The sequence below is a fragment of the Columba livia genome, chromosome 2 (genome assembly GCF_036013475.1).
Source record: "Columba livia isolate bColLiv1 breed racing homer chromosome 2, bColLiv1.pat.W.v2, whole genome shotgun sequence".
In the NCBI taxonomy this organism is placed as follows: domain Eukaryota; kingdom Metazoa; phylum Chordata; class Aves; order Columbiformes; family Columbidae; genus Columba; species Columba livia.
In genome coordinates, this window is record NC_088603.1 from 97,789,238 (window position 1) to 97,804,026 (window position 14,789).

The window sequence follows — 14,789 nt, forward strand, 5'->3', positions numbered from 1 at the left end:
TACCCTTAGATTCTTTTGTCATGTCTAGCCTGTCAGAAAAAGTCCCCAAGGGGAAATAAAACCATGGTGGTGTAGCTCAGTAACACTGAGTGTAGTGCTCCTGGCATTAACCCTCTCTGTCACAGCAGCAGGCACAGAAAAATATCCTTGTAGCAACCTGCAAACACATCAAGCCAGTGATGTGTTAGCAGGCTTGTTATTTAGCAGGGCCTCTTGCAACAGGACAAGCCTGTAATGGTTTTAAACTAAAAGAGGGGAGATTCAGGCTAGACATGAAGAAGAAATTTTTTACAGTAAGGGTGGTGAAACACTGGTACCGTTTGCCCAGAAGGGTGTTGGATGCCTCATCCCTGGAGACAGTCCAGGCCAGGCTGGTTGGGGCTCTGAGCAACCTGGTCTAGTTGAAGATGTCCCTGCTCATTGCAGGGGGTTGGACTAGATGACCTTTGATGGTCCCTTCCAACCCAAACTATTCTATGGTTCTATGATTCTGTGACTCTATGACTCTATGTATTACATTTTGCTCTTGGCTAACACTTATGTCTCTCTGTCTCTCTGGCAGCATACAGCGCCGGCTGTCCTTGCAGCTGCCCATTCTCCACCATGCCTATTTGCCATCCATAGGAGGAGTTGACGCCAGCTGTGCCAGTCCCTGCGTCAGCCCCAGCGCCAGTCCTCGGCACAGACACGTGCCGCCCTCCTTCCGAGTAATGGTTTCAGGGCTGTAGGAAAGGGACATCAGTGCTTCCTGAACTGATTTTAAGTACTCAATGACTGGACTAAACATCTGACCTAGAACTCTGCCACAAACATATAACATTGGCTCCGACCGCAGAGGAACTACCGCTGAGGCCATCATCACAGGAGTGCCCATGTAACTTGTGTGGGAAGGCAGAGGAGAAGGACACAAGGAGTTTGATCTGTAGCCTTATTCATGGAGTTTTTATTTCTTCGCGTAGAAGTCACTGAAAAACGTTTCTTCCCAAATTTCTACTAGCAACAAGGAGGCTGGGAAATACGGATCTTGCAAAAAAGACACTAAGGAAAAACAAAATACTCAAATGGCACTGAGCTTTATGTGGCTGCTGAGAACATGCAATTCTATACTGTATCCATGTAAGGAAAATACAGTGGTTGAGCTATACCGTATTTATTGAAGTAGATACATTCCTTTTTACAAGAGTTGTGTTAAATTGCTGGAAACATTCTGCACTGGTTAGTCTTGCTTGTTTTCATTTCAGGGATGATGTTTGATAGGAAAGAAGGATTGTGAGAAATGATTCCTCACGTGTCATTGAGACTCTGCAGTGCTGTGAGCAGGGTCACCTCTAACTTGCAGCTGTACATGAAACCCAAGCAGAGGCTGAAGCTCCAGCTCCAAGTTGCCGCCAGCTGGAAAGCTGCTGGTTGGAAGCAGAGAGCTTCACCCTTCTCCAGGTATGGTGGTAGTGACTGCTGACCATCTGCAGCTTCGTTTTTAGCAAAGTTTCTGCACCTATTTCAGAATAAATGCCACCAACCAAAATGTACTGACCTGTCTGGAAAAGTCCTAAGGCTGGTAACTCAAGAAGCTGAGGACAGATGGGTAGTAAAGTCTTAATGTCACAGGATGGATTGTTTTTCATAGTTTGTTTAAATTATGTCACACATAATTACAATAAAATTAATTTAGTGGACTTGGGGGGGAGGGGTTGGGGCACAGCACTTTGCTGTTGCAGGCAAAGCCTGCAGAGCACATAGATGTGAATATACACTATGTTTGCTTTGTACCCGCGTGTGTGGCAGTTGTAGCAGATAATAGAAAGGACAAATCAAATTTACCAATAGAATATTTTATCTGAATCCTAAAAGGACTGTGAAAAAAAATCAGCTTTTATACTTTAGCTCCATCACCTGAACCAAAGTAATTGGGAGGAACGCTAGTGGCACACCGTCTGGACTAGCTCTGGAGCCAAACCCTCAGGCACAGGTGAGATACACATTGCAGCTTCTTTTTCCGAGGGACTGGAAATGTGGCATCTCACTGCCAGGGCTGTTTGCTAAGAGTAGGGGGAAAAAAATACAAAACCCACATGAAGTACCCACTGGGCTCTCAGTTTTCTTTGACCAACACCTGTGCACCTCAGACCAAACCTTTGGAATGATGTTCCTACGAAGGTTTACAAATCAGCCATGACTGAAGCACAGCTGTAGAGATTCATTAGCTGAGGGACTTAACTGCAGCTTTGACAAGCTAGCATAAATCTCCATTAAAAATAAAAGACACCTCATAGTGGCCAAAACCAACGTGAATATGTATCTGAATCTTACAATCAGGAGCATCACAAAATATTTCACTTGGCACATACAGTAAGAGAGGTTATGGAAATATCTGTAGCTTTTAGAACAAAAATATGTAAGTATAAACACAGATAAAATAGAACTCATTACTCTGTTTAAGCACTAAACACTGACTTTGTCACTCAATGTGTGTTGACAGTATTCTCTTGCTTTATTAATATCATCAGGGCCTGGTTTATTTTAAAAGGAATGTTAATTTTTAAAAAGAGAAAATTACAATATTGTATATAATGTATACACAAAGATCTCTGTAGAAATATTATTCCAATTTAGCAGGAAAAAAAATCAGAAGTATCGGACCATTGGAGGTGAGTGTGTGTGTGTGTCTGTAACTCTGTGAATACTGACTGTGTGACGTTTATTAGGTTTAAACCATGCAGTACATTCTTTGTCTCAATGATACTGTAGTTTCTCCCATAACATTTTTTTTTACTTTACTGCAGATAACAAGACCAACCAAGTGAATATAGCTATTTAATGTTTCTGTTCTTTTATACTGCAGCAAAAATGTACTGTAAATTTATGAAGAGGCTGTGCCCCAATGGCATTTTCCAATGATGTTAGTGCACAAATGCTTTAAACTAGACTGGAACTGCCAGAATAAAATGTAAATGAAGAATTTCTTGTATAACCTTATACTGCATGAGATCAATTTTTAATAAATTGTTGCAAATCTGTTTTTATGAATAAAATATATAAAACCTAGCTTTTTTGACTCAGTGCCCTCATCCCATAGCAAAACCATGTTTAATATGTTTGTGTGTGTCTGTGTGTGTGTGTTTGTGTATAAACATATATATAAATATAAAAGTCTCCCTGGAGAAGGAAGAATCCTATTACAACACCACATTGTAATAAAAAGTCAAAATACATATCCTAGTAGTTGGAGGGTTCACATCTAGAGAAAATAGAAAAGTTTCTGCTCTGAAATATAATTACTGCAATTACTGCAATACTCATAAGTGAAATTTCAGCCATTTTTGAAATGGGAAAATAGAAAAACTATGCTGAACATTTACATCCAAACCACACTTAATACATGCACCATTCTCTCTTGCACCACAATGCGTGTGAATTCAGGAGGAAAAGGAAGATTTTACTATTTCACATAAATTACTGAAGCTGAGCCCATCTTCTAGCTCTGTAGTAAAATCTCTGCTTCAGCAAATGAGAAGTTTCTGGGAATTATCACCAATTGTTTCGTGAAGGCTAACACTAAACCTCTCCATCTAGTTTCTAGTTGTTGTGTTCTAAACCAGGTTCTTCTGGGTGGCAGAACAGGAGGAGGGTGGGAATGTAGTGCAATGAGCCAACAAGAAGAAAGAACATTTTTAGTTGTTTGCTTTTCAACAGGAGCATCCTCAAGCCAGCACAAAATTACATAAAGCACAAGATGAGGGAATTCAGAACCAACATCACAAATGTGTTTTCTGAAGATTTCTAATGCAGCTTAGGAGTCCCACCAAACATATGCAAAAGAGAAAATACTAGTGAGGAGTTAACAGCATGGCTTGTGGATCTCAATGCAGAATACCAGATGGCAGGAGAAACTCAAACAGATACATCAAAGCTCATTCAAGAAAGGAAAGAAAGTCTATAATGACTTTATTGTGAAACCTATATTCAAGCAGAAATTGTGGTAGAATGTGAGCAACTTAGAGTTGCTCAAGAATAATAGGAAACCAGAACAAAGCAAAATATTGCTTTAAGAGGTCAAGAAAAAAAATAAGAGGGAGATGTCAGGCGAGCAAGTTTATTTGACCAGTTGAGTTTCCACAGTCACAGCAAATACGCTTCCTATAAAATCATAAGCTTGCTATTGAATTAATGTGAAATTACTAATGTTGCAGCACTTCTTTCAAATAATTAATAAAAATTGAGGGTTGTAAGAAGAGCAGGAGAGGCACTTTTTCAGTTTTCTCTTTCTTTTAAAAGATCACCTGGCCATTACTTTAATACGCGTGATCTTTATTCACAAGCACACTGTCAAGAGCTCTCTGCCTCTTGAGCCCGTCAGCATTCTGCCAGTGCTCTACAGCGCTTCTCACTGCACACTAAATGACATTGCAGAGGAGCACTAGGGGGTCTACGGCTGTGTAGGAAGAGGTGAGGAGGAGACAGAGCCCACATTTAGCTGCTGGCACAGGCAACCCCTGGGAGGCAATACCATCATGTCAGCGTTGCCACAGACCTCTCGTACCTGAAGACATTTCGAGCCACCAGCTTTGCAAAGTGCAACTTGTTTAAGCCCGTTCCCCTGATGATGAGGTGCTGATGTGGGCCAAATGAAGAGACAGAGTGAAGGGCAGGCAGGAGGAGAAACAAGGGGCATCTCCAATCACTGTGCATGTCCTTCACCACCCCCAAGAAAGTGGCTGCTGCCGATACCATCAGAGCCAAGCATCACACAAGCATTTAAACAAATCACTGAATTTTAGAGGCTAAATTCAGTAGAGGTGAAACAGATCTGAAGGCAGGAGCAGGAGACGGGAGTGCCAGCTATAGGTACCAGCAGCAAGCAGCCTTTGCGCTGGCTCACTAGCAGAAGCACAGCAGAAAGGAACTCAAATGACCTTGAGCTTAAGGAGAAAGGACAAACTTCTTCATGAGCCAGCAAACACAGGCTTTGACTAGAACAGAGGATTTTTATCTCCTGACAAAAGGTTATGCAGCAGGAGCCCTGTACCCATGTGCACTATGTATAGCTTAAGCTGAGAAAAATATCAACTGAATTTATGACCTATAGCTGCAGCTGCTTTAGCGATCACATCACTCACCTACCTACTACTGCGGGCAGCAGTGTGGGATACCTGCTTGAGCAGGGGAGCTGCCACTGGTAGCAAACCAACTCACAAATGTGAAGTTGTCCATTCTGGCAAGTCAGTTTGACTGGAAAATACTGTGTGTGTTGCAGAGAGCACTGGTGGGACACTGAGCAAGAGCAAGCAGCCCAGCATTAATGGCCTGGAAAACACCATGAGGACCAAAGCAGAGACATCCATGATGCCTCCTGCTTTGGGAATTTTTCAAGCATCTAAAAGTAAAACCCATCCTAAGGGTATACACACACAAGCCATTCCCAGCTTAGAATTAATTCTCCTTGGAACAGAGTGGTCCACTGCTCTGTTACACAGTGCATAACCCTGGGACTGCACAGCTGAACATGCCCTGTTCATCCAGACCTAAGGAAAAAGGAGCATGAAGCAGAAATGAAAAACTGGAAACGAGAAGGCAGGAAATACGTGCATGGCTTTGTACTCACACAGTAAGTGTGTTCTGCTGCACTGTCACCCGAGTGGATCCTAGTCTGTCCTAAGGGTACTTCAGTGCTTCCAAACACCAGAAACTCCTCCCAGCAGACAGATGGACAGAGACACCTGTTCTGTAGGAGGGAGCAACCTCACATCCTCACCAAATAAGCTAGTTGACATAATGATTAGTTTGTATTTATTAAGTAGGCTATCAACTGGTGACACAAACCAGCACAAGCCTTGCAAGAAGAAAGCTTTCCCTTCCAGCAAATGAACATCTCTTTCTGGGAAATGTTGTCTTCCTATTTCTTCAGACACCTCCATACAACACAACACCAGCACAGCTCTTGCTACCCCAGAGAACAACGCTGCTCCTCCAACCTGACAAACCCTCCACTTCATCCCCTACTAGAGCTGTGCCTAACAGCTGATGCCTCTGAAGCAAAGAGCCACAGACAATACAGTGGAGATGAAAGTCAACTCCTGGCAGTTCAGGAGATAAAGCCAAGTGAGGCAGAAGTGCCAGGACCACCTGCCCATCATGCCCTGAGGGGCACCTGCAGGTGTAGGTGCCTCTAAAAGACCTGCTACAGAGAAGCCAATTGCTGAGCATAGATCAGCTTTTCCTCAACAAAGGTAAAAGGGGGCAAAGTCTTAGTTGCTCACCTTAAAGGCAGTCACATTTCCAAAGACATTGACTCTCACCATGATGAATGGCAGGCAGAGGGAGGGCACATGAGCCATAATAATAACAGTGAGGGCAAGGACAGTAGCTTCACACTGGAGCTGCGATCGGAGGGTGATGAGATAAAGGTTAAAGGCTTCAAGTTAATTCCATAAGGCACACAACTCATCCCAACTCTCAAAACTGGAAAGAAATCCTCTTTGTTTTTACTTGACTCATCCTTAGGTCATTGGAAGACACTATTTGAGTAAAGCAACAGAAGTAGTGGGAGAAAAAGGGAAAAAAACACCAGAACAACCAACACACACATACTAGGAGATGGCTTGAGAGTCATAAAGATGCAAATGAACAAGGGACTCAGCTGCAACTGCTTCTGAAGAAGAGACATCGACATCAGGATCAGATACAAGCACCCCAGCAAAAGATAGTCGCTGCCATCCCACAAAGCTAGCTGTGCAAATGAAGCTGTTAAAATTTTCAGAACCAAAGCCAACACCATCACTGATTGCCTCGGTGTTGCTAGTAACTAAAATGGGAGAAACTTTCCTCCAGATTTTGACCTCAGCTTCTAGTAGGCTCAAAGTTTGAAATTCAGTTCAATGCTCCGGTAGCCTACGTTGTTTCCAAGCTTTCATTACTACTGGAAGGCTGCAAGAGCGTGAAGTTTCTAAATTAGCAATCCTTAGGAAAATTTTACAGAAACTGGTTCTTATACACACAGAGAAACATGTTTTTAACTAAACTGCCTTAGTGTGTGGGGAGAGGGCATATTTCACTATTCTCCCTAAGTATGTATACACATTTTACAGTTTTCAGAGCCCTCCACAGAATCTGTCTTTGAGATTAGGGACTCTACAACTTCAAGAGGAAAGTACAGATGAAAAGCTTCTGTACTGCTGTTGTAATAAGGAATATTTCTCTAATATGTACCCCCATTATTTGAGGACCTTTCAGTCTTTTCCCTCCCCCTCCACCCAGCTAATATTCTATATTTACTACCTTTTTTTTAGTTTTAAAACCTGTTAATTTATTTGCCTAAGAATTAACTGATGTTTGAACTTAAATAAGCAACTCATGATAAGAGTGAAGCTCAGCAAAGTGGAAAACACATGAGTTGTTCCAGTATAATCCACATAAACAATAAGAAGAGTACTTGCTACAGTTCAAAACTTTCAGAGATATTTCCCTGGAACAAATGACAGTAATTTCAAAACAAAATCAAGTAAATGTATCCCAGGTTTAACTGACCATGGACAAAGTCATCTCTCAGTTATCCTTGAGCAGCTGATTCAGGTTGCCACAACCTGGGATCAAACCTGACTCTCCACCTGCTGGGGCCTGTTTGCTCACTGCTTATTGAAGCAGCCCTCATCTCCACAAAAAAATGGCTTGCAGACTTTTGAAGGTGAATGAATTGACTGTAAAATTCAGACTAGCACATGCAAATTATCCACAGTCCTTCCTTTTCTTGCTTTGTGTTAGCCTGCTGATACTCCCATCACATTGTGCTTTTTAGGATACTGACATTTGATATAAAATTACTCCTATTAGGGAGTAATGAGAGTGGAAAGACATATAAAGACATCTATTGAATTGGACTGTGGCAGAGAATTCCAGTATTTGGAATGGAAAACTGATAAATCCAAAGATATATCCCTCTGCTGAGCATTAGGTTGATTTGTCGTGGCATGGAAGCCATCACATCAGATGTCCATTGATTCCTCTCAAGAGAAGTTTTCTTTCTGTTACATTCTAACCTGATCCCAGTACAGCAGAACTTATTACTCTCTTCTCTCCTTCCAAAATTTAACAAACCATCCTGGCTGAGTCATTCTAAATATACCAAGAAGGTGAAACATCTTCATCCTCCTGCACCCGCTTGACTTTGCTACAGCATCCTGTGCGCTCGCAGGTGGGCAGAGATGACAGGACATTCAGCAGCCAGAGAGATTAGCTCCAAATATTTCCCTGCAATGCAATGTGCAGAAAGGTGCACTGTTGCACATCTCTCCTTATTGTTTCTCTCTTTCCCTTCCCTTCCCTTCCCTTCCCTTCCCTTCCCTTCCCTTCCCTTCCCTTCCCTTCCCTTCCCTTCCCTTCCCTTCCCTTCCCTTCCCTTCCCTTCCCTTCCCTTCCCTTCCCTTCCCTTCCCTTCCCTTCCCTCCCCTCCCCTCCCCTCCCCTCCCCTCCCCTCCCCTCCCCTCCCCTTCCCTTCCCTTCCCTTCCCTTCCCTTCCCTTCCCTTCCCTTCCCTTCCCTTCCCTTCCCTTCCCTTCCCTTCCCTTCCCTTCCCTTCCCTTCCCTTCCCTTCCCTTCCCTTCCCTTCCCTTCCCTTCCCTTCCCTCTTTCCTTCCTCTTTTTTCCCCCTTCTTCACCAGCTTAACTCCATGTGCCTCTCCCTTTGTTCTTTGTGTAGTTGTTACCAATGCTGGCACATCTGATATGTTCAAATCCTTCTGAAAAGGCTGGCAGCCCTTACTGGAGAAATTATTAGGAGCAAACACTCACTTCACGAGTCCTAAATGTGACAAAAATAGTTTCAAGAATTTTAAAAGTGCCTATTTTAAATAAGCTCTCTATTTTTTCCCAGTGTACGTCAGCAATCACGAACCACTCATTGTGTTCTACAAAGAAAAAGTGTGTCCCCAGCTCTGTTTCAGACCTTGCAGGCATGCTTACATACCCCTTATTTTCTGCCTTTTTTTTTTATATGGTCATGTTGCAGATTTCTTGTTTGTTTGTTTTCAAGCAAGACAGAAACAAAATGAACTTTCCCATATGGAGAACACCAACCACAGAGCACTCACGTCTGTGCAATACAAATGCTTGAGTATAAGCTGCTTCCCTCATCCAGCATGCAGGGTGCGTATCTCAGGCTGTGAGGGCAGAAGCTTAGAGCTTCAGTCAGATAAAAGATAATAAAATGAGCTTGGGCCTCATTAACTTACCCTGTTGATGCGAATATTAACATAGATTAAAATCCAAGCTCCAAAAAGAAAACGCAGCCCGATCTCATCACAGGCAAACTGCAAGCAGTAACAAATTCCTTGAATTAATTTAGCTCATCATACTCTAAAGCAACAGTAAGACACTCCACATAAAAGCCCTCTCCACAAGGCTTTGAAAGTTTTGTAGACAAATGATGCAGTTCCAGGAATTAAATATTTGGTTATGCACTTTGCTTACAGCTTTGATGAATACTCTGCTGCTCTGGCTGCATATACACAGAGAGTCTAGGAAGGCACTTCTCTTTCTTTCAGGCCCTAGTTCAGCTTGGTATGCGTAAAAACATTTATGAACATATTCAGAATGTAGACAACCTTGTTCAAATTAATTTAATGGGGTATATTTAAAATGATGAAAAGATGTTTCTCATGAATTTCTCTCTCATTTGGAATAATGCTTTCCTTTTACTGATATTCAGTCCTTTTACTCTGTTCTAAATGGATGTTATATTACCTTCATTATGATGACATTAAACTACTAGCACTACACTAGTGATGCAAATAAGGACTCTTCATCTTCTTTTTCCGCTTTTCTATTCCTACAGGGGAACAGTGTTTACAGTATACTGTTTGTACTTGTACAGGAGAAACTAAAGTGGAGTAAAGAAAGGAGCTGCTTTTTTTTTACTTACTTACACTACAGACTTCACATTTATCATGGAAGTTCAAAATGTGTTTAACACCAAAACAAAGGGAGAGAGATTCATGGAGATCATTGTTTCCTCCAAAAGTCCATTCCAGTCTTGAAGTGTCCCTTTGGAAAGCATCACCCTCTCACTGCAGTAGGAAGTTCATTACATGAAGCAGTCACCAGCGATCCTCATGCCAAAGCTTTAAGTCGTCTTTTAGCTTTGTTAATCTAAATCAACAGTTCTTTATTTCAAAAGTGCTTCCCTCAGACTCCATCACCTCACTTGACTCCCATGATGCTACACGACGTGGGACTGCTCTCTTCTTTCCTGACATAGCTGGCACAGTGGGATGTTGAAGCTGGTTTTACCCTCAGACTCCCCATGCTGAATGGACAGTCATCCTTGACTGGGGGATATTATTCGTTATGGAACGTCCTCCACTCTCTCGGATACATCTGCATATTTCCTGACCTACATGTGCTATAAGCTGCATTGTGTGAACTGTGGTGGTCTAAGATAGGTGCCTGTTCCTGCATGATGTCCCTGCTCATTGCAGGGTAGGGGGGGGACTACAGGACCTTTGAAGATCCCTTCCAACTTAAACTATTCTATGATTCTATGATCTGTGACAGAGAAATTTCCTATTGGTAGCTTGCACATCACAGTAAGATAGCATTATCTCACAGAAAGTTTAGAGTAGTCCATCATGTGCCTTTTCAGGGACATATTTACCTCACTGGCAAAGATTCATTTGGACGTTTGTGGTACATCAAGCAACACACTGCTTTGTGCACTGTAGTTTTCTTTATGTTTCATACACAGATCACTGGTTTAGTGCCTCTTTGCTGATGACAGTCCTACCTTCACCCTGGCACTGTTTCCCATGCAATCGTTGTGGGCAGAGCTGCACTTCCCCGAAGACAGACCTTTCTGCATAAAAACATCCCACAATCTGCTAACTTGCTTTTGCACTTGTCAGGCAGTCATTCGGCTACCCATAAATTACATTATTCGTTCTTTCCCTACCTAGCATCCTCCTCTGTTTTCTTCACTCCTGTTGCTGAGAGTTTCTGGATTCAAACTTCAAACTCTAAGAGGTCTTCTCTGCATTTCTCTGGCTATTCACTTTCATCCCTTTGGATTACTTTGGTAGCTAAAACTGCTCGTTACAATTGCCAAGCATATCTGGCCACCTAACAATTTGCTAGACTACTTACTGAGCCAGTCTTTTACAGATGAAATGGCATGAATCCCAACAACAAAACCTCTATCAAAGATGTAAACCAGTAGATCAGGCAGCTGAGAACTCTGGCTATGACTACTAAAGGGTTTGGAACAACTGGTCGACTTGCTCTTTTTTTCAGATAAAGCTGACTCTGCAATGGTATGGTTTAATTATACATGGTAAAGGTCTAAGAAAACCTAAAAGTGACTATTGTGTAACTCACTAGCTCACCAACAAGAAAGAGTGGCCAAACAGACTGTTTAGAGAGATACAAAGATAATCCCCCTAAGTCAACCCAGCACTGGAGGAAGGGAGCCCACCCCCATGACTGAACTCCTCCTGGTGAAGAATTTGGGTAGCTCACCACGAACCCTTTCTGCTAAAGGAAATCTGGCACTGGTGACTTTAGGGCCCAGAAGGGCACCAGAAAGGTGAGTGCAATAAACCACAAAAACGTCATGAAGTCTAATGCAACAATAACAACACCAACAAAAAGTGAAATGTCTTTCATCTCAAGTTGTTCAATCACCTGAAAAAATAACATGTGTCTGCTGCTCTTCTCTCATCCTTCAGCATTAGCACCAGAGAGTGAGAGAGTAAGGACTTCACCAGCTCATGTGAGATGCAAGGTATTTTCTGTACAAACAAGTCTATATCCTCAGAGGTACATAAACGGAATGATCCAATGCTCCCTGAAATCATCATAAAAAAGGCTGACAACAATGAGAAGTACTTTCCTGCTTCTGCCTGAGCACTCACCATTATTTCTAGTATTTATGCCACTGTAAATTCATCTTAGGTTTACTCTAGTGAAACAAGTTCATTTTGTCTGTAAGGGAGAGCAGACTGTTGCCTTGTTATGGTCATTTTTTAATCAACACTTTAAACGCAGGCAAGTATCCAGAAACCAAAGGGAAAAAAACATATAACTGGGGAATACATGAAGAATAAGAATTCTTTCCCCCTTCTTTCTCCTTGGGAGAAAACATTTTTACACTCAGTTTTTAGATCAACCTGAGTAACATCTCAAAACCAACAAAACTAAACCAAACCCAAAACTACAAGAAAATAAGGTAACAGTGAGTTTTCCACCACTTGTTTACCCCTCCTCCCCCAGTTGTTATCCTGGTCAAACCAGTCACTGGGCAGAAAATGTTGCTTGCAGAAAAAGAAGACGATTCAATATTGAACCACAGTTATTTCATATGGTTTCCCAGATGGAAAACCGTAAAGCAGGGTGAGGGTTTACTGCAAAACAAAACAGAGTCTGGAAAGAGGGGAAAACATATGCATGGATGCATGCATTAAAAGTAGTTTTAGAATATCAGTTATTCTTCCAGAAAATTATAAGGAAATATAGAATAAGTTTCCACACATTTTCCAGTCAAAACTTTACGTCAGAAACTGTTGTCTGGACATATTGACAAGTTGCATACGCACAAGCACATTGATTTTATACTGCAGAATTAAACCTCCCTGCTGTCAAATTTGGAGCATTGAAGTTCTATACACAGAGTTAATACAACCCATATTCATGAGCTGATAAGAAATATTACATAGATATTATTTTGATTTATCATATAAGGAATTTTTGACAGGACGCTCTGGGCTCATACATTTTTTATAAATTGTTGCTATTTTGGTAAAGCAGAAATGTGGGGTGAACGATGCCAGCAAGTAGTTACGATTTCCTGTATTGCTACTACACAGCATGCCAAGATTAAGAGCTAAATTTGTCAATAGCTTTCATTGTCCTGCCTTTATACATTTGCCTTACTCTGTTGTTGTTGTTTTTTTTTAATCATTAACTTCCAATTGACATCCTTGGGCCAATTCATTTTTAATTTAGGAGTGTGAAACAAAAATAGTTTCATGAGTCAAGAAATAAACGAATGGGAAACGAGCATATGGCAAAACCCAAGCCCTTTTAGCGACTCTTTGAATGTACTACGATTTATAATGGTGAGGTTATGTGGTAAAGTTTAGACTACAAAGCTTACTAAATAATGAATACAGTGTTTCTGTGTAATTTTGCTGGCAATAACCCCAAGCAATTTTAATTAGTTTCACCTCCCCTTAACTGCAAGGACAGCTGTGGATGTGCAGCCTTCCTACAAAAGTGGAGTTCTGCAGGTTATCTTGTCTAGATTTAATTTTTTTGCTATCAAAACTCAGCTTTGCAACCGATTTACCAAAAGCGAGCCCAGATTTGTGTCATTTCAGTTAGATTATGGAATTAAAGAATCGGGCCCACAGTGACAGGCAGGGAAACTCCGACAATGTGGTGAGGGAAACAGAGCGCCCTGACATCACCACTGCCCAGGCACCCTTGGAGAGCTGTCAGCTCAGTAAAGGTCCATCTCCACCACCACAAAGGAGCACAGAGGAGTGGTGACAGGCAGCCAAACCCCAATGTCCTAATCAGACAGAGAGGATCACCCTGACCTGACTGTTCCCAGGCCCATCATGAGAGGATGCTCAGCCCACCATTGTGGCGGGAAACCCATTGAGATGAGTTTTGGCAGGAGAGGCTTTCCAGATCATCTTGCAGACTTTACTGCCTGAAGGGAAGAGCATTTGGGGATGGTGTGAGACTTACTACAGGAGATGAAAGACTAGAGGCAGGGGCAGTGGAGGATTAAGGTGGTTTGGGAGGAACAAGCGTGGAAGAGAAGACAGGAAAGGGGATAAATGTGAATGACCGTGCGTAAACAGGTTACTGATCAGTACGGTTCTCTGGCAATGCCCTGTACCTGATTGCTGCAGCCTGGCCTGTCTTCTCATTAAACTCAATTTCTAACTATTTTTCTGGGTGAGAGTGGGGGACCATGAGTCACAGAGCCCATGTTTTTGTGATGCCACCAACTGGAGAAACTGGCAAGCCTGCAGGGACCTGGGAGCCAGGTATTGCAGCAGCTGGGTCTGGGCTGGATAGCAGGGAAACCAGAAGGTCTGAGAGCTGGCTGCTGGAGGGACCAGGAAGCCAAAACCAGCTACATACTGGCTGCTCAGTGCAGATTGAGGTCATGAGGAATTCTATTTATTATCTTTTATTTTATCGTCTATATTCTATTTCCATTTTATATATGGTAGTAGTAGTGTTATATTAGTATTATTTCATTATTTTTAAACTATGTTTATCTCAATCCACGAGTTTTCTCCCTTTCGATTCTCTCCCCTATTTGGGGAGGGGAGTGAGGAGGAGGAGCAGTGAGTAAGCAGCTATCATGGTTTTGATTGCTAGCTCAGGTTAAACAGCGACACTGTTGTTAACTACCCGCTTTGTGAATCCTGGTTCTCACCTAGATCATGGGCCTCAGCTGCAATCCCCAAAAGGCACAATTTAAGTGATCAGCCATGACTTTATTTCTCTTTGTCCTCAACCGCTTAGCTGCTGCCACATGGAGAATTCACATAATTTCTGCCCCTTTTCCTCCTCTGTCCCACTAGCCAGGTTCCAGCTTGATTTGTTTTCTCTCCACTGCTGAAGCCTTTTGGGAAATCACTTTAATCAACTCCAGAGACTGCTCCAACACCCAGAGAACAATGTGCCACCAGGAGCCACCCACCTCTTTACTGCCTCTGCCTGCCATGCTGTTGGCTCCAGAGCAGACCTCCCCAACTCATTTGTGAGGCACAGATCCTTCCCTGC

The 14,789-nt window shown here is 42.3% G+C and overlaps 1 protein-coding gene and 1 long non-coding RNA gene across 3 annotated transcripts in view; one reads left to right on the forward strand and one right to left on the reverse strand.

Moving 5' to 3' along the window:
* The window catches only part of GABBR2 (gamma-aminobutyric acid type B receptor subunit 2), a 490,476-nt gene extending 487,431 nt beyond the window's left edge, over window positions 1–3,045 (forward strand). For both annotated transcript variants that reach the window (XM_065052923.1, XM_065052922.1), the window contains one exon: window positions 563–3,045. In XM_065052923.1, coding sequence (XP_064908995.1) covers window positions 563–728 — 166 coding nt within the window. In that variant the 3' untranslated portion in view covers window positions 729–3,045. The remainder of the gene's footprint in view (window positions 1–562) is intronic.
* Window positions 2,653–13,490, reverse strand: LOC135578581 (uncharacterized). The gene is made up of 2 exons (XR_010470384.1): window positions 8,651–13,490; window positions 2,653–8,244 (listed from the first exon to the last, which is right to left on the reverse strand). It is a non-coding gene; the product is annotated as an uncharacterized LOC135578581 (long non-coding RNA).
* Window positions 13,491–14,789: the final 1,299 nt, after the last annotated feature.